The sequence below is a fragment of the Tauraco erythrolophus genome, chromosome 8 (assembly GCF_009769465.1).
Source record: "Tauraco erythrolophus isolate bTauEry1 chromosome 8, bTauEry1.pri, whole genome shotgun sequence".
NCBI lineage: Eukaryota > Metazoa > Chordata > Aves > Musophagiformes > Musophagidae > Tauraco > Tauraco erythrolophus.
In genome coordinates, this window is record NC_141472.1 from 6,099,389 (window position 1) to 6,124,225 (window position 24,837).

A 24,837-nucleotide genomic window follows, 5' to 3' on the forward strand; every position below is an offset into this window, starting at 1 on the left:
GCAAGCACCACACTTGAAAGCCAGCTGTTGAGCCACTTCCAAGATCAATGATATTTGCCTGCATTTACAAACATGTTGAAACATCTTTTGGCTAAACTGTGCTTCCAGGTTTTAATTACTGTTCTGCAAATCAAAATATAAGACAGACATTTCCAGCCTGTGTATGCACTGCAGGGATGAAAAGATTTCTCTAAAATTTCGTAGAAACTGAGTAAGTACAGGGTCTCGAGTGAGAAGTACCTGGGTGGTCACTGTCCAAGAGCCAACGCTGCTTCTTGCGTAAGGTCCTGTTTTCATTCCAAGTTGGTCCTGTCCTTCGCCCATTACATGCACAACTTTCCTGACCTTTCCAGCGTGAGACAGGAATCCCCACGGCTCAAACATTGGCAGAAGTCATTCGGCAGAGACGTCACTGCCTATCTCACATCCCGCCCACTCAACTTGAGCACAGCTCCCCAGTGATGGCTGGCTGTTTGGTTTTTCAGGAGGCATACAGGTGAGCTATTAAAAACACTCCAAATGGAATGAGTCCATTTGTATGAGTCCACAACACCTTAAAAAAGCCTCCTTTCATCTGGGGAAAAACAGTCAGAGCACACCCAACTCTACCATCAGGCTACCCAAGTTCTTAACTAGCACCAGTCTTTGTCCTGAAATATCTCAAAAGGAAACATTAAACACAAGCAGCAACAACAAAAATCAATTAAAAAAAAATTTAAAAAATTAAAAGAACAAAACCCATCACATTAACAATACTGGCCATTCTACTGACAGAAGAGAGGATTGTGACACTTCTTGGGCAGAGCCACAAAATTCAATCTAGCACATGGATACAAAATGGGGAGTAAAACCTTTAAATTGACCTGTGTTACCACAGTAGTCTTAAAACGAGAATCTCTCTCGAGGTTAGGAAAATATAACCTCCCTTACCTGACAGACGAGTTTTGGAGCACACAGAGGGAAGAGAGATTTCACAGAAGCCAAAGGCAAACACTCACACCTGGTAAACGAGGATCTCTCCCTTTTTTCCCAACCCAATAGCTCTAACTCCTTAAAAATTTCCTTTCCCAGATATGCATTTAAGTCCACAAAAATCTAGGTTAGGTCACAGTCCACTTTTTTTTTCCCCTCCTGATCTACTGAAGCTGTTTTGAATACGATTCGTTTACATTTTTCCAACTTGCATTATCACAAGGGCTTAGATCTTCTGCGAGATCTCTTCCTTAATATAAAAGGACCTAAAGGCATTTTGGAAGGCAGCAGAGAAGAGAAAGTTGGGTTTTTCGAAAACTCAAGCTTCTACCTGGAAAGTAGATAACGCTTTACATACCAAATCATCGCTAGCATAAATATCTCTATCTGTTCACAGCTGGAAAAAAAACACTTTTGGAAGAGAGAAGGGGGAAACACAAGAGACAGCAGCAGATTGCTTCCCATAGCATTTCCTGTATTGCGACCCAAACTTTGGTTTCCATCACTTGAAGTGCTGCAATTGTGAGCCACAAGACATCTCGCAGCTCTGTGACGAGTCTCCAGGATGAACGCTGTGGCTGCCGAGCCTGCTTCATACCAGAAGGACAAGACCCAAGAGACACTGTAGCAGGATCATTAGAAGAGGAAGAAAAGCAAACAGCCCAGAGCCCAGTGTGATACGCTTTGATCAGCCTGTGTTGGGCTTTCAACGCCAGGAGATTTCTCCTTAATGGGAACAGCAACTCAAAAACCTACTTTGCTTTGCAGTGCTCCTTTCAGGCTGTGAAAAGACTCGTAAGGCGCTGGTTTGTTCTGCTGTCCTCTCCTTTTTAAGGAAAAACAGGCAGCTCCAGCCAGGTTAGGCTCTCCTTAGCCCCCTGCCAACGGTGAGGGCTGAGCTATTTAAGACTTCCAAGGCTGCCGTGCTACATCCTCCCTCCGCTCCCAAATCCCACTCGCCCAGCCTGGGAAAGTAGATGCGTGCAAGTTCTAACAGACTTTGTTTCAGCATTTCGCATTTGCATTCTGCTCTCCCACTTGCAAGATAGAGCTGCAGAATATTCTACTGCATTCCCAGAATAGGAACAACATTTAATAAAAGTTTCTTCTTACCAGAGCTAGGCATGTGGTTCACTCGAGGTGGATTCAACAGCTCTACTGGCTGGTCTCTGCCAGAAAGCCCATCTGGAAAGAGAAAAAATAAAATAAAATAAAATATATCGTATCAACTGTTTGGTTAGCTGAGCTATTTTAGAGATTCCGAGCAGAAAAAAAAAAATCACTAACCAATTATCAATGTAAAATAGAAACACACAAGTAGCACAAATCAATGGAAACAAGAACTTTAACAGGACAGCTGCCTAACAGCTGCTTAGGCTAAAGTATAAAATAAAAGATACTGTAGCCCGAATTGCGCTCCAGTTTTCCCAGCTTTCAATCCACGACTGGTACTGACTCCAATCCAAGGAAATAGGCGCATCAGCTTATAAATCTTACCATACAATAACTAAATTGCAATTCATTCCTTTCTTTCTTGGAGAACTGAGTGAGTTAAGACAGAAACGCAGCCCCGTGAAGTGAAGTTGAAGAATGGCTGTAACATGCCAGGGAGATGTTAAAGAAAACTGGCAAATCACTGCAGGAGATTAAAATGCAGAGACATGCACAACAAGCCCCATTTTGCATAAGTTTGGATTTCAGAAAGGCATTAGAAACATACTTTGTAAATGATATGCAGAAATCCATCTTGCTGAAGCAGTTCTCTATTTAAAATATTTCCAAGATTGTATCTTGCATTCAGGTAAAGTTAAAACAGAAGAACACGATACCTACTGCTGTAGACTGCCAGACCCGATTTTCCAGTCACCCACTCCCCTCCCATCCGCTGCCTCCAATAAAAAGTTGAAGCAAAAAAAATGCTAAATTATGTTTTCAGTACTTAGATTATGAATACTTGAATACAGAAAACTTATCTCAAGTCCATTTCTTCCACTGTAAATATCTCCACCTTTGCCAGTTCTGTCTCACTTGTTCTCCTCTAATGCTTTTCTGCACTCTGTGCTGCAGCACAGAAACGATCAAGCCAAACCCTGTCTGGAGACATCAAAGAAGCCACTCCATCTCTCTCAGTCAAAGCAAAGGACAGTATCATAAAAACGTTAAGATGTCAGTTAAACATTAAAAAACATACAAAATAATATTAAAAAAATATAAATAAAAATTACACTTTGCTTTCTTCTCATATTTTCTCCATTCCAGGTTTCTGGAGAGAAAACGTAGTTGGGTCTTCTCCATCACTTGCATGGGTTTGCCTCTAATGACCATATACCCAAGGATCAGTGCAGCCTCAGGCAATGTGTCAACAAATTAAAGCTATAACCATGCTGAGTTCTTCTCAAACAAGTAATATAGATTATTCACATCATAACTTTTTTTGGCTTTTGTCTAGAGCCAAGAGAGCGGCTGGGTTTGCTGTACTTGTTTGAGCTATTTCAGACGAAGACTTGCCTTCAGAGGAGAAGGGTCCATCTACAAGACAGAGCCTTGTTACTGGCAGCCCAGGTGCTCTGCGAGACAAATCCGGGGCAATTTTGACCAAAACACCCATTTGTGGTGAGGCTGTTGGATTGAAGGTGCCCTTTCTCATGCGAAATCCAGATGGTTTGAACAAGTGAAGTATTAAACCCGTACCTCGAGTGGTACAAAGCTGCTGGCAGAGACCAACTGACAAGAGCCCACCTACTTCTAGCATCAAGTCCACAGCACCTGCACAAAGCAGGGACTCCACTTTGAAGCCAAACAAATACAGGCTTTTTGTTCTGTTGTTTGTGGACTTCCTCCTCCACTGTTGCGAATTTTCAGTCTCACCCGTGCATCAGAGGTCAGTAACAAAACGTTGGTTAGTGGGGATTTTTAAGATTTACTTTTTTTTCTTAATTCTAAGAAATAAAGTACCTATACATTTTCAACTAATTTGAAAAGACCACAAAACAACACTCTTCAATCTTTGTTTCAAAATGAGCAATAGACTAATCACAGAAGAATGTTTGAGAACATCTTTTACAGCACTGATGTCTTAAACAACGAAAGTGAAAGCAAATTAAGTCTGAGGTTCTGTATTTGCTGTATTGAGTGATTAAAAAAATAAATATCTTTTTAAAAAAAAAGGTAATTTTTCAGGAGATATTTATGTAAAGCATCTCTTCTCCTAAGCTACTTGTATGGATAAAAAAAAAGGTTAACATAAGATGTAAATATACATTCTAGAACATGGCTTGCCTCCTCCTGAGGGGTAAACTATCTCACACCCTGACCTATGGTTAAGAATCCTAGAATGGTTAAGGTTGGAAGGGATCTCAAAGATCATCTAGTTCCAACCCCCCTGCCATGGGCAGGGACACCCTCCACTACAACAGGTTGCTCAAAGCCCCATCCAGCCTGGCCTTGAACACTTCCAGGGATGGGGCAGCCACAGCTTCTCTGGGCAACCTGTTCCAGTGCCTCACCACCCTCAGTGTAAAAAATTTCTTCCTTCTATCTAATGGAAATCTTCTCTCTTTCAGTTCAAAGCCATTGCCCCTTGTCCTGTCACTACACACCCTTGTAAAAAGTCCCTCTCCAGCTTTCTTGTAGCCCCTTCAGGTACTAGACCACACTAAATGCACGCACCCAGCAATCACAACACAGCAAATACCCTATCTGCACAAGTTGATTGCCATATTTTTGTTATTTTTTTTTAAAAAACCCTTTGGGTTGGTATGTCCAGATCATAATCATTTCACTCCACTTGCTCCTGGTAACCTACCACCTTCTTTTCCAGCCCTCTGTATCCTCCTCTCTCATGTGACTTGCAGATGGGTACCACAAAGTGCATCATCTCTGGCTGCAGGTGAGGACCCTGCACATCCATCAGCAGCCCTGCAGTGGGAACAAGCATCCTTGGCATCTCCACAGTTAGTAAAACGCTGAGGAGCTAAGCAATGTTGAAGACTTTTCCATTTACTGGCTTTCTAACATTGAAAGTTAGAACTTTCACTCCTAACGTTTGAGGAGGTTTGGGTGGTTTCTTTTAAACTGAAGTAGCTGCAAACACATGCATGTTCTGCGCTGTTGCTTCCCATACACACACCTTCTCTGTTACTACAAAACATGAGCAGCAGTGAAAAACTCAGGACCTCAGAGATATTTCAAACTCATTTTATACAGTTATTATGGCTCATTGCAGAAACAGCACATATTTAAGGAATGCCTATGTTCTGAACCAGACTTTCCAAGATGCAACCAAAGTTTTGTCCCTTCCTGACAGCCATAGGCCATAGTCAAAAACTACTCCAACCACCTCTATAAATGCAGGCAGAGTCTCTCTGGTTTCAGATACCACTTGCTATCAAGTTACTGCAGGAGATTCTCCCCAAAGCACCACAGTCCTACGTTGGGTCAGCTACTTAGGATGCAAAATCTTCCTCTGCTCTGGATTGCGGTGGTTGCACAGTACCTGTATTACTCCAAGCTTCCACCATTCATACCATCAATGAGCTTCACACAACAAAAAAATGAGTGTTTTGGACTCATAGCTCTTGCTATGAGTTGTACATGCAGACTTAGCTTGGCTTTTGAGCCCCAAAACAAGGCAAAAAAAACTCAGAATACAATACCTCACGTCTTGAAACAGTTAAATATTCCTGTTGGCTACTCAGCTTCCTAGAACAAGCTAAAAATGCTACAAGAAGCAAATAAATTCTGTAATTTCAAGATAGTGATCAGTTTTTTAGGAGTTAAAATAACGCTGCATTTAATGAAGCATCAGATCTACTGCCAACACAACACTGACCAAAAAAACCCCAAACCAACCAAAAAAACCCTAAACCTTCTGAAAGAAGCAATGGAAGGAAGGCTTTACACTTGTAACTGTCAGACATCAAATTCTGATCAAATACTAAAATTCATGCACCCAATATGCCAGGATATTGCTCAGCGACACTGCTGCCCACAACAGCACTTGCTTTGATTGATTCTTCCTCTCAAACAGAAGAGCAAAATTGATGTCAAACTTTTAAAAAATTGTCTGTTAAAAAAAACCAAACACAAACAACAACAAAAAAATACAAAACAACAAAAAAACACAACAACAAACCACATCACAAAAAAAACTGAGAACTGACCACTGAAAGATGGAGGGGTTTGGAGTCCCAGGCTGTGATTATGTGCTCTAAACAGCTTTAAAAGAGAAAAAAAAAAATACCCCTACATTTTGCGTATTCAACCAGACTGCTTCACAGATCCTGTCGCACCATCACTCTGAAGATAAACTGGTCACCTGGGGAGATCTAAGGCTCAAGAAAAGCTTGTTTTCTGCTACTGCTGCACTGGGTTTTCTTACCACCATCACTGGAGACCCTCTCCTAAATCAATCGATGTGTAATTGACTTGTGTGACAAGGGAAAAGCACAACGCTTAGAAAGCACTAAGAGTGGTCTGGGTCTGCAAATGCCAGAGGGAATACAATCAGTCTCTGTTGCAAAAAAGTTTTAACCCCTCCTCCTACCTTTACAAAGCATCCAGCTCCAGTCCTCTCCACGCTTCCCCATGTATCTACAGGGAAAGCTTTGGTAATTACAAAAATTTAAAAAAAAAAAACACCTCAGAAGACACTAAAATTATCTGTGTCACACGCAGATCTATAGTTTTATCCCTGCTACTGCCTAGAAGGCATGGCAGAGGTGCTTCTGCAGTCCCCAAAAAGCAGACAAGGATAGAAAGTGGCTTGTCTTACTGCCATGAACAGGCAAAGAAAGCGCAAAGAGGTCAAAACATGCCACCACGATTTGCCTCTTACAAGCCACAAACCCTGCTTTGAATAGTGCTGAGACAAACCAGATTACCTACCAAATATTTTCAGACTCTCCACTAGCCGAGTGTTCCCGAAGCTACTAAAAATAGTTGTCAAGAAAATGCCGTCTTGAATAGGTTCTGTATGAATCAATCCCATGATTTCACAAAAAAAATCAGCAAACAGCAAGAGTGACTTCTCCCAGCTGCACCATGGAGGCTGAACCAGGCACATGAATCCCAGGGCTGATGGCCCTGGAGATGAAACGATGGAGATGAAACAATGAATCGGTGCCTGAAAACTGTCCAGTCCAAGATGTTCGCAAGGAAAAGACAAACTGCATCGTCCATCGAGACTGGAAGGAGGCAGACACCAGCCTGTCTGATTTATTGCTTGAGTTAGAGAACATTTAGTGTAGCTTAGTTTACAGATGGGTATTTCTAATCATTAATTAATAAGATGAAGCCATTATTCATTGATGGGAACTTGAACACATTATTTTTATCCTAGTCTGTTCCAAAGAGTTGTTTAAGTTATTTTAAAAACACAGCCAGGGTAGGTTTGGAAGTAGCTGGGTTTGCAGGATTTAAACATGTTGAAAATAGCAAAACAAAGACAAGATGGGTACAGTACACACCACGATAAGACAGAAACAAGCCTGATAAAAACCCTCAGAAAAGATGAAGCAGTAAAACAGATATCATCATCCAAAGCAAAAACAAAAGACAGAGAGAAGTCTAGCTTTATTACTTTTAAAAAAAAGATGACAAATAATGAGCAAAAACAGAAGGCTGAAGCATTCAGTGAGCTCTTACAGAGAACTGTAACCAGTCTTACTATAATTAACTCTGATGAGTTTAGAAATGCAGGGCAGAACTGGGAACGAAGAGGTTATTTAAATAGTTTTCCATGTATTCAGATCTTTCAACCTGATGCAAATCACCCTGGCCTACTTGAACTCCTTGAGTAAAGCGATGAACAACCAGCAATTATCTTTAAAGGACACCCAGAGCAGAGGAAAAGTCCTACAGAGCTGTAGATGTAAAATTTTAAGAAAGGCGGGAGAGAAAGGCAGGAGGAAGAGCTGCAGAAAATCAGTACTGTTGACTAGGATTTGGTTTCCCACAAGACAGGACAATTTCAAGGGGCAGAACAAAAAAATCAGATTATCATGAAAAGCAAGACAGATGAATCAAGGTGAAGCTGAAGGCAGGCAAACTGTGTCCTGGGCTGCATCCAAAGCAGTGTGGCCAGCAGGTCGAGGGAGGGGATTCTGCCCCTCTGCTCCACTCTCCTGAGACCCGCCCCCCCTGCAGTGCTGCGTTCAGCTCTGGAGTCCCCAACACAAGAAGGACATGGAGCTGCTGGAGAGGGTCCAGAGGAGACCACGAAGATGATCTGAGGGTTGGAGCACCTCTGCTATGGAGACAGGCTGAGAGAGTTGGGGTTGTTCAGCCTGGAGAAGGCTCCAGGGAGACCTTCTAGCAGCCTTCCAGTACCTGAAGGGGCTACAAGAAAGCTGAAGAGAGGCCTTTTAGAAGGGTGTGTAGTGACAGGACAAGGGGCAATGGATTTAAACTGAAAGAGGGGAGATTTCCATTAGATAGAAGGAAAATTTTTTACATTGAGGGTGGTGAGGCACTGGAACAGGTTGCCCAGAGACGCTGTGGCCCCATCCCTGTAAGTGTTCAAGGCCAGGTTGCATGGGGCTTTGGGCAACCTGGTGTAGTGGAGGGTGTCCCTGCCCATGGCAGGGGGGTTGGAACTAGATGATCTTTGAGGTCCCTTCCAACCCAAACCATTCCATGATTCTATGATTTGTTTCCCTGTCAGTATGTCTGGCTGGCAAATGGTAAAAAAAGTTTTCACTTTACTCAAGTTTTACAAAAACCAACCAACCAAACAAACAAAAAACGACGACTCACATCAAGAGGCTACACAGGGCACATCAGTATGAAAATCAGGTCTGCATGAATCAACCTAAACCGAGTACACACCTGGTTTAAAAAGCCCACTCAGTCATCATCTGCTTCTGGATCTGGTGTTTTACCGTAGTTCACAATTTACTGGTAAGAGTAGTAAAGATGTATTTAAAACCCAGGTGTGCCCTCACATCACAGAGGTCCCCCTTTGGAGCATGAGATGCAGAATTCAATGAGTTGGAAAACGGACGGATGCAAGGTTCAATGACAAAAGAGTAAAACCCTACCACCTTAATGATGATAATAACAATGGCAGCCAAATACACTATTACGAGCTAAAAAACACCTGGCAAAGCAAGGACACAACAAAGAAAAGCCAAAGCACTTCACAAAACTGAGAATCCACCGTTTTGCAACGATGCAGAAGACACGAGCTCATTCCAAGCAGCATTAGCAGGTGCATACACATGGCAGGAGGTCATTACTCAGGGACTTGACAGCCCCTGTGTCCAAAGTGCTGCCCCCGATTTTAGACTCAACACCAGACCATGAACTGTAGGCAATCCAGGAGAAACCTCTGAGAAATGATTTTAAAAATGAGACAGAGGGTCTGCAGAACTCTAGATTTTCCAGCATCAGCCTGTTCTCAGTTGAGGGAAGGCGACAGAGCGGACTCAAGGCTTTTTCAGGATGAGCAATTATCTGTTAACGCAGGGAGTTTGAGACCTCTCGACCAAATACACTTCTGGTCTTCTTTAGTCATTTACTTTCTGGACAACACTTCATTACATAGCAGCAACGGGATATTTCTGAAAAGGCAGGGAATTATGCCTCCTGTAAGCAACAAATCCTAAAACCTAAGACCTTGCCATGGAACTGCCAATCCGTGTCCTCTGCAAGAGGCAGCTACTGCCACTCGCCGTTCACAGCTTCAGGTTCCTTTCCAAGCTGGTTTCAGGTTGGGCTTGGCACAGCACACAAATTGCAAAACCTCTGATGGACTGCACCATTCTCAGTCACAGAGTAGGACCTAGAGCTTCTTGTTTATATGCTTCCACTTTCTAGGTAAGAAAAAGGAGAGCAGAGGAAAACTGTTGAGCAATAAGACATCCCAATAAGACATCTGCAACAGTCCAAGTGACTGGTGATGAATTTGATAATCGTTGTTTTTCTTTGCAAACCACTTGCAAGACAGTTATCAGATTATTTGGGCTATTTTTTCGCCAGGAAGGCACAGCTCAAAAGCTTGCCCCCATGCCTTCCAAGCCAAAATAGAAAGAAGCTCTAATTTCTCAGCGCCCAATCGATAAAAAGCCTCAGGCAAAAGAAGGCAGCTGACAGCAAGCCCGGAATAAATAGCCATCGGTTGGCATCTGAGAGACTATCCCAACCACATCCTTTCAAGAGTGTGCACCCACATTTAAAATTAAACTTTCGCTAAGGATACTACAAAGAAAGGGAATGTTTCTGGATTTGTAGTTGTCATCGAGCAAACAATTACCCTGTTCTCCTCGCTGCTTTCTAGTAAAACAATTATGACCTTGTCTCAGGAAGAAAAGAAAAGGCTCCATTCCCCTTCTCTCCAACCACTCCACCTTCCTGTCTGCTTCCAGGTACAGCTGAAAAGACACTTAAACACAACGATACTGCACTTCTCAGAGAAGCTCAAAGACAGAATCAGCCTCACCGTCATCTTCACTCAAGAGATGAGCGAGTGTGTGCTTGACCAGCCTGCACGCGGAGGAGTGTTGGCAGGATCAGCCTCCATTCCGCATTGGGAGCGGGCTCTTGGAATGAGCCTCTGGCTGCCCCATTTTGCCACGTCCTGAATTTCTAGTTGCATCATGGAGCAGCCTGAGCACGCAGACTGAATTTTTTTTTGTGGAGATACACTTCAAACTCAACCCAAAACACCCAGCCTAACACGCCGCAGCTACTACTGAGGACTCATGTCTGGGGGACGGGACTAAGCTTCAAAACACCCCCCCACAGCCTGTGTCCAACCCCATCAGCATCACCTGCTGCAGCCCACAGAGCTGACCCTCTGCACGGTACTTGCTATCACAGTCACGAGCTGTTCTTCGTGCCTTCCCGCAGCTTCTTCCCTCTGACCGAGACCGCCGGGCGGTCCGCGAGGCAGCGCGAGTCGCGTCCCTCGTCACCAGGCTGCTGGCAGCAGCTTACGGGGAGCTACAGGCTGTGAAAAGTGAGAGCTCCTCACTCTTCCCGACACTGCCCAGGGAGTTATGCGCTGTCTCCATTACACGTGTAAGCCCACGGCAATTTCATGGATCCCTTCCAGGCCCAAGAACATCTAGTTTTCTCCTGCTATCGGCGTATACGTACCGCAGCCACATTATAAAGAGTATTTTGCATTTTGTACGCCCGTTGGAGGGTTGTTTTGCTGAACGACGTGCAAACAATATTTATCTGTGTTACTCCTTGGCAGGATTTGGGGTGGGTGAGTGGGTGGTTCCAGTCAACTGTATTGCTGTATTTTTAAAAACAGACTATACGCTAACCTTGTAGCCTTGGGATACCAGGCAGCTCAAATAGGATTGCTGAGGAATAAAAGTCTCCGTCCCTGACCGTTAAGCACAGTCCACTAAAACATCCTGACTTGCATATTAATGGCTACGGCATGTAACAACAAGTTAAAATATTAGTAATGAGAATAGTAATTATCATGGACGTATTATTTATTTGTCTACTCATTCGGAATTTACAGAGGGAAAAAAAGTCTTCAACATTTACAAGAAAGCAATTAAGGCAGCAAATGGATTATTTCTCTTTAAACCTATGAGAAAATGCTCAGTGCATATTTCCTCTCTAATTTGTCTGCACTCAAGAATCTATTTTTGGAAGTCTCCCTAGACTGTATTGTAGCACCACATGTACTGTAATGGCATTTTAATTAGCCCAGAGAGCTGGAAGATGCACTATGCATCCTAAAGAGAAGCAGCCTAACAAAATGAGAGCATCCTTCTCTTTCCTTCTTCGAGATTTACAGCAGCTATCAAGTCGAAATACCAATTATGGTTTCAATTGGAATCAACTGCTACTGCTATAAAAATCCAGTGCATCGCAACAGCCTATAGAATTCAACAAAAACAAACGTAGTATTTAAGCACTATTTATGCATACTTTAAAGGTGTATGGTAAAAATAAAATGCTGTAGATTTCCACAGGCAGAATGGGAGATAGGAAAGGAGAAAATAAATTTTAAAAAAGTAATAAATATTAGAGTTGGGGTGTAAATATGTTACTTTTTGGCCAGCAAGTATAATCAAGAAAACACTCAGCCAGATGAAAGCTAATCCAATCCTGTTCATATGGGGTTGTTTTGTGGGTTTTTTTTGGTGGTGGTGGTTTTTTTTTTTCGTTATTACTACTACTCCATCTAATACCTAAGTTAGCCACCTTCCATGGCCAGTGACATACTGCAAAAACATCATCAGCACGGTCTTGTATATCATAATTCTGACTTCTTACTTTTGATGCAGCAGAAGGTAGGTCATGCCCATGTCCATCTTAGTTACAGAAGAGGGTGACGTATCCGGAATCGTAAACCTCCTCCATGCCCTTGACAATACTGTTTACTCCAGAGACGTCCCCAGGTCCAGATGTCAGGTGGAGGACACGCAGCGCTCCACTGAAGCCAGCATCAGACTACAACACTCAGCACCTCGCAAGCAAGAGCTATGATGGATTTTAAGCTTTCTTTTGCTTTATAATTTACAGGAATACTTCAGAAGGTGCTCAGGCATAACGTCTGCAAGAGTTTTGTACTGCTTTCCTACCCAGAACCTAGTAAAGATAAATCCAACAGATCCCATTTTGGTTAACATGAAGTTAAAAGTAACACTCACAGCAACGGCTTACAAGAAAAGTAACCTTTAATATACTGCTAGGGAGTCATCCTAGAAGCCAAATACCTAAGATGCATTAATTATCCTAGAAGCCAAATACCTAAGATGTGTTAAAACAGGAAATTCTAGAGTCCTCAAGGTGTTTACAGATTAATATCTGAATGACAAAACACTACTTTTCAAACACCAAATCGTAAAAGTGTTGTGTTCTACTTCCTACGCCATTATTTTCCTTAATTCTTTACAGTGGGAGGATAACGCAACTCCTACTAAACATGACAATCTCCAGTCTCTTCAGCAGACTCTGACGACTTCATCCACACAAAATTTGAAAGAGATGTCATTTTGGAAATCCACAGTAATAAAATAATTCTTTACATGGAAATGCAAGTAATCTTAAGGTCTGTGGTAACTTATCCATTAGATCAAAGAGATAAAGCTCACTGAAAGTCGTCTAACATAACTACAGTAAAAAGGAAGAGCTAGTCATTTCAGTAAACTTGCTTCCTCCTGTGGGTAAGGAAAGTCAGAACCCCCTAAGACTTTCCACTGTCCCCTGAACAGATACAGCATTAAGTGAAGAAAAAAATAAAAGAATTCCCACATTAAAGAAATTGCATGTATAGCACACTTTTGATGTGTATTTTTCCTTTTAAGCCAAAAATATCCATATTTAATGTTGGTTTTCATTCCATTCTTCTGCAACAAGTTTCAAAATCTGCTCATCTGGTACGCAGAAAATAACCACAAAGTCCAATTACGGACAAGCTCGAGCACGCACTCGCAGCAGAAGCAAAACAAGTATCCTATGACCTGATCACTTGTCGCACCTTGGTAGTCAGAGATTACTCAGTCTTACCCAAGGAAAGATAGAAAAATCTGCTCAGAAATGCACCTGCTCCCATGCAATGCCAAATACCTCCCCAGCACGTGCAGCCTACCACAAAGGTGTTGTAACATCAGCGTCCCAACTGCTCCCGAATGCGCTCCGACTCCTGGGGCAGGGGCCGGCTCAGCCTCCATTCGACAGCTTCAGCACCTCCCGCCGGTCCATCTGAAAGCCCCACGGTTTTCCTTCTCCAGTTACGGGCTGAAAAGACTGCTATCTTATTTCACAGGCACAGTCACCATTAAGCATGCCACATACCAGGCCAGGACTATGTCAGAGACCTGGCTCTAGTTCAGGCTTAGCTTACTCAGGCAGTTCCCGCAGTCTCTCTTCTGCAGCCAACATCAGAAGGTATTTGGTGGTGGCCATCCAACACCTTCTCCTGCCTAGCGCTGCCTCAAGCTCCAGCAGGACAGCTCAGGGCTTCCACCACATGGAGAACGAAACACATCGTTGTGTCCCTGTCTCCCCAGGGTGCTGGGAGAGTCAGGGTGGGGTCTGCAGGATCCCACTATGTCCTGATGTTACAGCCATCTCAGACGAGATGCTGCAAGCAGAACCAACCCGGTGCCTTTTCCCAGCACTTTTCCATTATCCCAGCCCTATCCAATATAAAGTCAATGACTATCAACATCAGACCGCAGGAAAATCGTCCCACTCTACCTGTTCCTGAATATATCAGCCATTACCTACCAGCTTTAGATAGTCTGTACATAATATCTTCATGGCAACTAACATACAGATTTCTAAAATTTAGACTTCAGATATCTTTAAATCCTGGAGAAAAAAAAAACAACCTACCATTTCAGAGCATCTAAAAGTAGATTCCGCTCTCACAGACTTGGTGGAACAGCAATTTCCCCACTTGCAATGAAGGAGCCGAGACTATGCTGTTTATTACTATAAATATATTCATAGATACTTTCCCTGGCACACAGCACTTCGATTTTAAAGGCAAGAGATTCATCAGCTCTTATGGATAGCTTCATCCTTACTGCTTTTATCTGTCAGCGAGCACAGGCTCCTGGCAAGAGTGGAGGAGGGTCCAATCTGCCACCATCTGCAGGGTGCTATCCATCTGAAAAGGTGACTGTCCTTAAGAAATTAGCATAGTCCAAGCACTAAACTTAACTCTAGAATATTATGTTCAACCAACAGACTTTTTCAAGAGCCGTTCTGCAAAACGCTCCTGTTCCCTGCTAACTGCATGTTGGTTTTTTTTTAAAAAAACAACAAGTTTTAATGTAGCCTTTTATTCAAAGTCAGTAAAACTTTGCGTCCTTCTAGGTACCTGAACGGGGTAAAGCCAGTGTTCCACAACCACAGATAAATATTTCTACAGGAGATCAATATTATCAATGCAAGGTGCTTAAGCTGCCAAGACAGATCCCAGAATCACAGAATGTTAGGGACTGGAAGGGACCTCAAAGGATCATCTAGTCCAATTTTTCCCAGATCCCATGGATTTGAGCACACTAAAAAAACCCCAAACTTCTCGGGACTCCCTCAGCATTCAGCAGGAGAGGTGCTGCTGGCAGCCGGCCAGTTCCCAATCACGGACTATTCAGAACACATGAATTCACATTTGATAGCTACAAATTCACAGATATAATGCCACTTTAATCAAAACTAGGATTTCAGCAGGTTTTAAAAACTGATTGGTGATACAAAAATGAAGTGAGGAAAGGAGAAAAAAAAAAAAATCTTGAAATTATCTGCAATTGTCCGCAGCAGGAGACCTACAAAAGCACATTTTAAAGCCAGGAGAGAAGGTTGAATAACCTGCTTAATTTTCCCTTCTCTCTGGTTGAATAAACTGTCAGGAAGAAATCCAGCTGAAAGATAGTCTGGCTCTTCCGCGGCTTCGAAGGAGGTTCCAGTTCCTGCCCACACGCTTACAGGACGCTATGTTCAAGCTAATGAGATACCGAGCAGAAAAAAAGAGTTGCCTCATTAAAAGAGGGAACGAACGGAATGTTATACGAACCAAACGGCACGGGTTCCCTTCCTCACCCCAGCCCTGCGTTCCGCTAACACACACGCTAAATGAGACTCACTCACTAAACTATTTCCAAGGCAGGCTGTGTCCAAAGGCTCCAATCCCTTTCCACAGCAGAAAAGGGAAGGGATAATAATTACTCAGCAACCCATGACACTAATGCTTTCAGAAAGCAGGCAAACCCAGGGAAAATTCCTAGATGAAGCAGAGGGCAGGGAGAAAAGAGGCAAAGGAAACTGATGCTTGGACTCCTCCATGGATATTGCTGGCAATGGGAACCATCTATGATTTCATTACTAACCAGATGCCTTCTTGCCTTACAAGCTGTGCAGTTTCTCAAGTGTATGGCAGAATTGGAAAGAGCAGAGGAAAAAAGGGAGACTTTTTCGTTGAGGAAAAATATGGAGAGCTGGAAACAGGACTGTCAGCACACAGAGCAGGACTTGGGTTTGATGGAGCTGCTGCGTCTCAAATGGCTATCAGAGTGCAAGGCTTCAAGTTTCAACCTTTCGGAGTGTTCCATCAAGCCTCTCTTCTACAAAACAAGAGCTAAAATGCTGGCGAAAAAACACACATGAGTGAAAATATCCTTCAAAGATCTGAGAAAGCTTCCAGTCAAAGGCAAAAAACAAACAGCACAGTCAGGGAAGCTGGACTGGACACTTCTGCTTTACACACAGCTTGTTGGAGACCTACAACTCCAGAAGCTCAAGCGAGACCCTGAGAGGGCTGTTCTCACCTCCCTGCTGTCACACCAACCTCTTTCAATGTGGATCAGGACATACTGGGAAACAACAGTTCCACGGGTGCTCATGCCTCGCATCTTTATCACCCGTCTATCACAGTAACCATAGCTCACCTCTCCCCCAGGCTTGGATTATGTAGGACAGTGCTATTTGTGTAAAACCCAGCTCCCTTCATTTTCACATACATCCATCAAACAGGCAGAAATTATAATTAACCCATCCTGACGAAGATCAGCCTGCTCCCCACCTGCCCAGCGTCCAGGCAAACTCAACTGGGTCTGAAAGCAAACGCCTTGCTTCATCCTACCTGCTACCTATTTTATTCATTAGGTCAAATACTTCATCCTGAGAACTTATATATTTAAACACATATTTGAACTACAGCAGGCAGAGACACATTTCGGCTTGTGCCGCTGTACTGGGGTAAGAGCCAGCAGTCAGATGGAGGGGCTTGCCAGTCTGCCAACCCATCCACCTGCACACATCTTCCTTGGGTACCTGCACAGCCTCTTCAGTTCTGCCTTCCCAAGAAACTCATCCTCGCATCCGGTATCTTCTCCGCACCCAAGCCTGTTACTGTAACAGTGCAAAATCTGTCGCTTACCAGTGAAAAATCTCTTTGTCCAAACATTTTAAGGATCAGAGACAAGCTGACCATGCTTATTAGCAGCCTAAACTGCAATTCACTCTAAGCTCATTGAAGACAGCAATCGTATTTTAAATGCCATCCTCTCTCTCCAAGAGGAAAAAAGACAAGTTTTGTTTCCTCGCTTTGCTCGTATTTCAAGTAGGTGCACATAAAAATTTACGACACTGGCATACCACATTTGGACAGCTATTTCTGCGCAGTCTATAGGAGACCATCAAGACAAAGCGGTCACTACCAGGAATACTTCAGCGAGGAAGAGCTGCAATATCATCAGCATGTGGAGCAAAAGCCCACGTGAAAGGAACAAGCGCTGACCTCCAGAGTTGTACGTCCTGAATTCGTGGTGCTGCTCTGGGTGAAGCTGCTGTGCGGCGCCCTGAAAATTACCGACATCCAGCGGTCAAATGCTTCCCCAACACACAGAGGACAACCAGGACAAAACAGTCGATGGAGACAGCGCCCAGAAAAGGGCAACTGTTTAATCAAAATCATCAGTAAAACTCTGAAATGACCCCGGAAGAACACAAAGGCACTGCAATTAAAACAACACACAAAACTGGAAACAGCTGTGCCCAGCGTGACCATAATCCAAAACTTCAAAGCTGGCTCTTCACTCTCAAAATAAACAGACCCCATAAAAAGCACCAAAGATGTAAACTTATTTTTAACTAACGATAAGAACATGGACCCATTCATCAAAAAACCGTTTTACTTTAAGATACTCAAACTAAGTATTTCTATGGAAATTACTGTCTTTACGTTAGAGCCACGAAGGTGATACGCACGTTTTACAGAGAGCGCTGGATGGAGACCACGAAAGCCAGTGACACAGGTAAGGGTGCATCTGTCTGCACTTGTGCGAGAGAAGGACAGCAAAAGACTTCTCCACCAACAGCAAGAACAGCCCTTTTGCTTCTTGTCAGAAAGGCAGAAATCCCAAAGGCATTAATGCACTTTTTGAACTGCTCGTGATTGAATTTTGGTAGCGGTCCATCAACGGAGTTTATGAAGCAGATCTTCCCAGCTGGCTCTCCCCAGCTCATACCCGAGCCACAGCAGATTTTTCCAGGATTATGGAGGGTCTTGTTTTGCTTAGGCAGATTTCAACACGCAGATCTCCTGTTCCAAGAAAGTATTTAATGTTTCCTTTTATTGCATTAAACACCAGCACACGTATCTGGCAGCCATTTCCAGCTGTGTGCCGCTAGCTCAGGGCAAGGTCCTCCAGCAGGTAAGGAACACAAGTATCACCACTCAGGTGCTCTCTGAAAACCTTACTCGCCAACAGGAAAAGTGCAGCTTGTACCACCTCACAATCACTGAAGGACAAGAAAGCTCCTGAGTACCTGACCTTCTCGTGGAACATGGTTCATACCACAAGCCCAAGTTGCTCCCCTAGCTTGATAGCCAACCCCAAAGGCAGGCTCCCTCGAATGAGGCTCTCCAGCTTGCTTCCAGATCTTCTTATCATACCAGGATGCACTATTTTAACCGCTGGCTGTGTAGCTGGACATCGGAGAAGTAGCTAGGAATTACTCAAAGAAAGAAAACTTCATGAGAAGGAAAGCAGAGCTCCAACAGAAAAGACACAAGACCTCAGAAGCACAAAGAGATGTTTTGTAAGATGGCACAAGCAGCGCGCTGCCACGCATTCCTCCACACTACACTCCAGACACCTCTGATTTTCATCCATGAGGTTACATGGGCTTACTCTTGCGTGCCTCCAGCTCAGACTCACTGCCAAACTCGGGCTCTTCTGCTGCAATAATTTCTTCTGCTCTCCGCATTTTTTCCAAGGACAGTCTCTTCCTTTCTGCTCAGAACAGGCGTTTCAGTCCACTCACGTCTGTGGGACCCAGGACGCTGGGACACAAGCTGGCATTTGGAAAAATTGTTGGTGCAAAATCTCAACCTCGGGCTCTGAACTGTTGCATTTCACAAAGCCCCAAGGGAGATGGGAGTCCGGTGTGATGGGCAGCTTCTGCCACCTGGACCTCCCCCCCACTTCAAACCATGACATCTGAGACTCCTCTGGATGTATTTTCTCATCTAGGAGAAACCCAGGCTGTTTTACACTTTGTCAGTAGTCTCTGTCGTTGATGAAAGTGAAAGTATTATCCTGGTGAAACTGAGATTGCTCACAGAAACCAGCTTCAGCCTGCACCTTGGGGAGAGAGACCATGACTCACCCAAAACTCAGCTCCCAACACCTAACCTCGGCGCCTGCTTGGATTCATCCTGATGATGGAAAGCAATGGAGAGCTCTGGCAGAGGAAAACCTTGCCAGTGCCATGAGAAAGGTATGATCGACAACTTCTCCCTCACTCTCAAAATTTTTTTTCCTGTTCTCTTGCAAATAGGGGGATAACACAAGATGAAATGCTCATGTAATGCATAATGTTATTTTCTTATTGCTTTACCACAATGGATTATCGCTTCACCACAATGGATCATCATTCCAAGGCTATCTAATATAGTAATACTACATAAAATTAGTAATACAGATTTGCTATAGTAGAAGCATTTCAAATTGCATCAAATACAGTCACATGAGAATAGCACATTTTGAAACAGAAATTTCTCATCTCTGGTCTGTTCAGGAGCAACTCCCATTTCCAAGCCAAGGAGAAGCAAGTCCATCTTATCATGGGGCCAATCCAAAATCCTGGACTTTGTATATGTTCAGAATAACATCAGGCCCTCAGTATTAGAGGGTGCAAAAATACTGTCTGCCATCCTCTCTCCCGCTTATCGTAAGGTTAACGTCGCTCGCAGCCAAATGCCCACCCGCTGTGCCACGCTGCTTCAGTAAATTCACACACAAGTCTCTCCTCCTTACCCAACGGAGACAGAATCCTTTCACCCCGAATAGCTGGCGAGATACTCCGACTCACCTAACCGATGGTGCTGAGGGGCTCCAAACAACAAAAAGGCACATGAACAGCAAAACACACCAAAAGAAATTCACAGCTCTACTGTGTGCCCAACTTTTTGACAAATGGGACAAAAGCAATGAAAACGTGCGTTAAGGAGCATCACCTACCTGTTCCTTTTGAGCATGCGAGCTTTAACCTGCAACATGCAATCTCACAGGGGACTAAAAAGTGCCAAACAACCCCATGGACTGCACTTGTGAAAATGCCACAGCCACCTGGATGTGCACAGTGCACAGGGTCTGTCCAGAGACAACGTTAATGCGCAGCAAGAATTCTCAGGAGTTTCAACACCTAAGTGAGGTCTGAAATCTGTGAGGATTTCTCTGAATGCACAATCAGATGACTGCATGATGAAATATTTTTCATGTGTTACAAAAGAAAAAAAAGTTCTAAAAATAAATATTCTGTAGAGGTCTCCAAATATTGCTGCAGCAAGTAGAAAGTTTGCTGTGCACTTGAACATCTGAGCCTCCTTCCAACCAAAAGGCACTACTCAGCTTGCTCCAGTGCAGTTGCCAGGTTTCACCTTTATGAGCAGGAAAACTATGCAGATGAACTGCAAGCAACATACTGTGAACCACCTAAACATTGTGCAATGAAAAATGTGTTGGACCAACGGGTAAGTCTCCATTCCCAGCTCAGGAAAGTCTAAGATACAGCTGCAGCAGACCAACAGCCTGCATCCCATCAGAAAACTCAAGAGTCTTCCCAACCCTTCTCTTCCCGAAAAAAAAAAAAAAATATATATATCCTATTCAAAAATTGAAATTAGAATAATAGAAACATAGAATCATAGAATGGTTAGGGTTGGAAGGGACCTCAAAGATCATCTAGTTCCAACCCCCTTGCCATGGGCAGGGAAATCCTCCACTACACCAGGTTGCCCAAAGCCTCATCCAACCTGGCCTTGAACATCTCCAGGGATGGGGCAGCCACAACTTCTCTGGGCAACCTGTTCCAGTACCTCACCACCCTCAATGTAAAGAATTTCTTTCTTATATCTAACCTAAATCCAACCCTAAATCCAACCTATATCCAACCTGGCCTTGAACACTTCCAGGGATGGGGCATCTACAACTTCTCTGGGCAACCTGTTCCACTGCCTCACCACCCTCTGAGTGAAAAATTTCTTCCTTATATCCAATCGAAATCTCTCCTCTTTCAGTTTAAAGCCATTGCCCTTTGTCCTATCACTACACGCCCTTGTAAAAAGTCCCTCTCCAGCTTTCCTGTAGGCCCCCTTTAAGTACTGGAAGGCTGCTATAAGATCACCCCAGAGCCTTCTCTTCTCTAGGCTGAACAGCCCCAACTCTCTCAGCCTGTCTCCATAGCAGAGGTGCTCCAGCCCTCGGATCATCAAATTAATACATTACTTTCGAAACCGAATTAATCCCACGAGGATAAGGCGCTAGCAAGAATACATTTTTTATTTAAAAGCTCCCTCCCAAGTTTGAGCATAACTAAACACTGACTTACAACCAGCAAAACCATCAGGCTGAAGGTGACAGGAGTTGGTGCAGGTTACGTGGAATACAGTCATGTGCTGTCAACCTGCACACCGACCTGTCTGCGAAGCAAACGCCGCCGGGACCGGACAAGCGGGAGTGGAAAGGCAAACCGCACAATCCCGGCGACGGAGCGCTCGACAAACACGTACCCCACCGCAAGCAGGAAATTAAAAACCACAGCTAAATAAAACAAAGACTGAGAGTTGCAAGCAATGCAGTAAGCCAACTTGTAAAAACGGCAATGCCAAGAAGCATCATCATTCTTAGTAATCAAAAAATATCAGAAGAAAAATGAAAACTCAAGGCTTTTTTTTTTTTTAAGCCATTCCTGTTTTGTAATATTGGGTTTCATTTGATGACTGCAAGTAGAGAAGTATAAATTAAGAGATTTGGTTTTACTGCTTAAGATACTCCTTAAGGCACCATTTACTCAGAAGTAACCAGGAAAAAAAAGAAAAAAAAAAGGAATTTCAGGATTTCAGGTTGTGTTTTGCTGTTTGTTGCTCTCAAAGCGAACACTGCGGCACTTTGCTGCGCATCCCGACCAAAAGCCATGCGGCACCACCCAGAAAGCCATCACGAGTCCATGAGAGCTCCTCCTGGCTAAGGGGGCCCTCCTTCCCAAGGAAGGGGAAAGACATTGAAAAAATACTATCAGCAAACAGAGGAGGGGGCAAATCAAAATTAATGTAACATTGTGAAACACATTTTCGAGGAGCGAAGCCGAACATGGTCACACCCCAACCTATTCCCAACAGTGCATCAGTCCATGCCTTTGCTGCCCATCTCTCTCACCACTCTGGTTCACTTGAAAGCTACATCAAAGCCCTATAGACATTAAAATGACCAGAAATCAATTTTACACATATATTTAGGAAAGCCACAAAACAGATTCAAGACTTCTCAGGACGGGCAGCAAGCGTGTAGGAAGATGGCAACTTGAAATCAGCAAATTATTAACTGGTAGCTGCTATAAAAAGCATCCAGAAACCCCATGCTGGTGCAACCAGAAATGCCCACGTCACGTCTGAGCACTCACTCTTCTCCCATGCTGCTGGTGAGATTTTTTTTTTTTTTCCAGCAGAAAAGACAGATTAAGCCTCTGGGTTATGCTTCTGGCTCTACTAAATAGCCACAAAGATGAAAAGTCTCTGAACCAGGGCAGATCGGACAAAATAACCCAGTCTTTTTCAAGTCAGTGATTCTCTTTCTCACAAGCAGGACTCTGGAGAGGAGACATATGCAGCCTGGAGTGATGAGCTAATATCCTTAAAGAATATTTTTTGTTTAATGCGTAATGGGCCTTGAACTCTCTCTCTCTCTTTAAATAAATTTAAAAGTAATGTCTTTTCCCTTCATAACACCTTTCCAAATCCATATTATATATGTTGAAGACCATAAAATAGAAGGCTTATTATGTAGAAGACAATGTTATCACATCAACACGTTTATATAAATGAATGTATATGCATTGACTATATACATATATATATAATTATTGTCCTAATAGAATAATAGATTCCATCAGTTTCCATCAACAGCAAGTAACAACAGGCTCAGTAACCACACCACATACCAAAAAATGGTGAGAAAAATTAAAAAGAATACAAAGAGCCAAGCTGAGACAGAGGAACAGGGCCACTGGCACGTGCTCTCCCATGGTGTTCGGGGGGGGGGGGGGGGGTGCACCCATCCATCCCTCTGCTCGGCTCAGGAACGACCGCACACAACCCACTCCTCCATCCATGGTCCGGAGAGGCACCAGCCAGCTCCTGGTAGTCATGGCACGTGGCGGCGCACGACACTCCCCAGCATCTTTCACCTTTCATTTCTAGCTTAGGTCACTCCCTGAAATTATTTAAATACTCTGAGATTTTCTCCTTGTGTCAAGTCCCTCCAAGATGTTAGCAGCAAGGTGGGATCTCAGGATGACAAGGCTGGCAGAGGTTAAGCAATAACGGTGATGGCAGGGGAAGAGGATTCTGTCAGCCTTTCCCACACTCCAAGGCATTCCCCACTAACAAAACGTTCATATTCTCAGTTTCACATTTCCTAGAACTAGTGCACATTACTATCCTGAACACATTATCCTACCTGTATGTTATTTAAAACAAAGCAAACAAACAAAAAAACCCACCATGATTTCTTACTTTGCTGAACGACAAATGCCTCTATCAGCTTTGGCTGCAATGGCTTTAAACTGGAAGAGGGGAGATTTCCATTAGATCTAAGGAAGAAATTTTTCACTCAGAGGGTGGCGAGGCACTGGAACAGGTTGCCCAGAGACGCTGTGGCTGCCCCATCCCTGGAAGTGTTCAGGGCCAGGTTGGATGAGGCTTTGGGCAACCTGGTGTAGTGGAGGGTGTCCGTGCCCATGGCAGGGGGGCTGGAACGAGATGATCTTTGAGGTCCCTTCCAACTCAAACCATTCTAGGATTCTGTGATTCAGTGGTTTACACCGACAGCTGTTTTTGTTTTTCTTTCCCCCAGTTTCTCCAGTGATGGAGAAACCAGCCCTGATCACCTCCTACGTTGCCACGCTGCCTTTTGCTGGTGCACCAGCACCCAGAGGCAGTGCTGCAGTGACAGCCCCATCAAACGGGCAATGTCGATCAATGGCCTCCCTGAAAAATCAATTCTGGCCCACATTTCAATACGCCAAACGTATTATATACACCAGCTAGCAGGAATTGTTCATCCTTTGCACACCACGTGCAAAGGAGCAGCTGAAAACACTTGACTTGTGTCAATTCTGTTCCTCCAGATGACGTTTCCCCATGTGCTGTGTATGGTTTTTTACTTCTTGAACGGGAAACGCATCAAGGCAAAGCTGATCCAACCATTATTGAAGTGTTGTACAAGAAAGGCTTCAACCCAACTGAAGCCTTTGGGCAGGCTTTCAGCACAAAACCAGCAAGCTCACGCACGAGGGGACCTACAGAACAGAAACATGGCTCAGCTGTGAGTTCTGCATCAAGCCATGCTCCAAACAGCACATTCAACACAACTTTGGCCAATGTGAAAACCCCTCGATGTGCTGCTTCCCCAGGAACTGCTCCACCACCGGGATCCCGCAGGCAAAGCAAGTGGAAGCAAAGAACAACCCCAGTTTATGCAACTGCTACCCTTTCCCAGCCATAAATCTGGTGTTTTGACCTCTCTCTGCTGTACGCTAAGAAATCACCGAGTAATGCAAGAGAAATCCTCGCTGCTCTACCTTGAATTCCTCCTCAATACCCAAGGCATGTACTTTGACAGTTCTCCATGAACATACTGTTCTCAATCCATGGTTTAAAATTCATCTGTGTCCCTGCATCACTGTCATCCTGTACTCCTGTCTCTGGCATACATGAGGTTTGACCTTTTCAGATCTACATTTACAGCACTCCGAGTCTTTGTGAGCTCACAAAGACTCTGAATGCTGTAAATGTAAATTTTTTTTTACCAAGAAAAATTAATCAAGAGGAATCTCTGGAATGGTGACCGGTCTACTGATGTTTCCTAGGGCAAAAGACAC

At 43.8% G+C, this 24,837-nt stretch overlaps 1 protein-coding gene across 7 annotated transcripts in view; it reads right to left on the reverse strand.

Annotated features, from left to right (window-relative positions):
• Positions 1–24,837, reverse strand: part of LOC104377105 (histone deacetylase 4) — a 245,875-nt gene that overhangs the window by 164,659 nt on the left and 56,379 nt on the right. For all 7 annotated transcript variants that reach the window (XM_086616117.1, XM_086616114.1, XM_086616115.1 and 4 more), the window contains exon 2: positions 2,086–2,157. In XM_086616117.1, the coding sequence (XP_086472243.1) occupies positions 2,086–2,157 (72 nt within the window). The remainder of the gene's footprint in view (positions 1–2,085; positions 2,158–24,837) is intronic.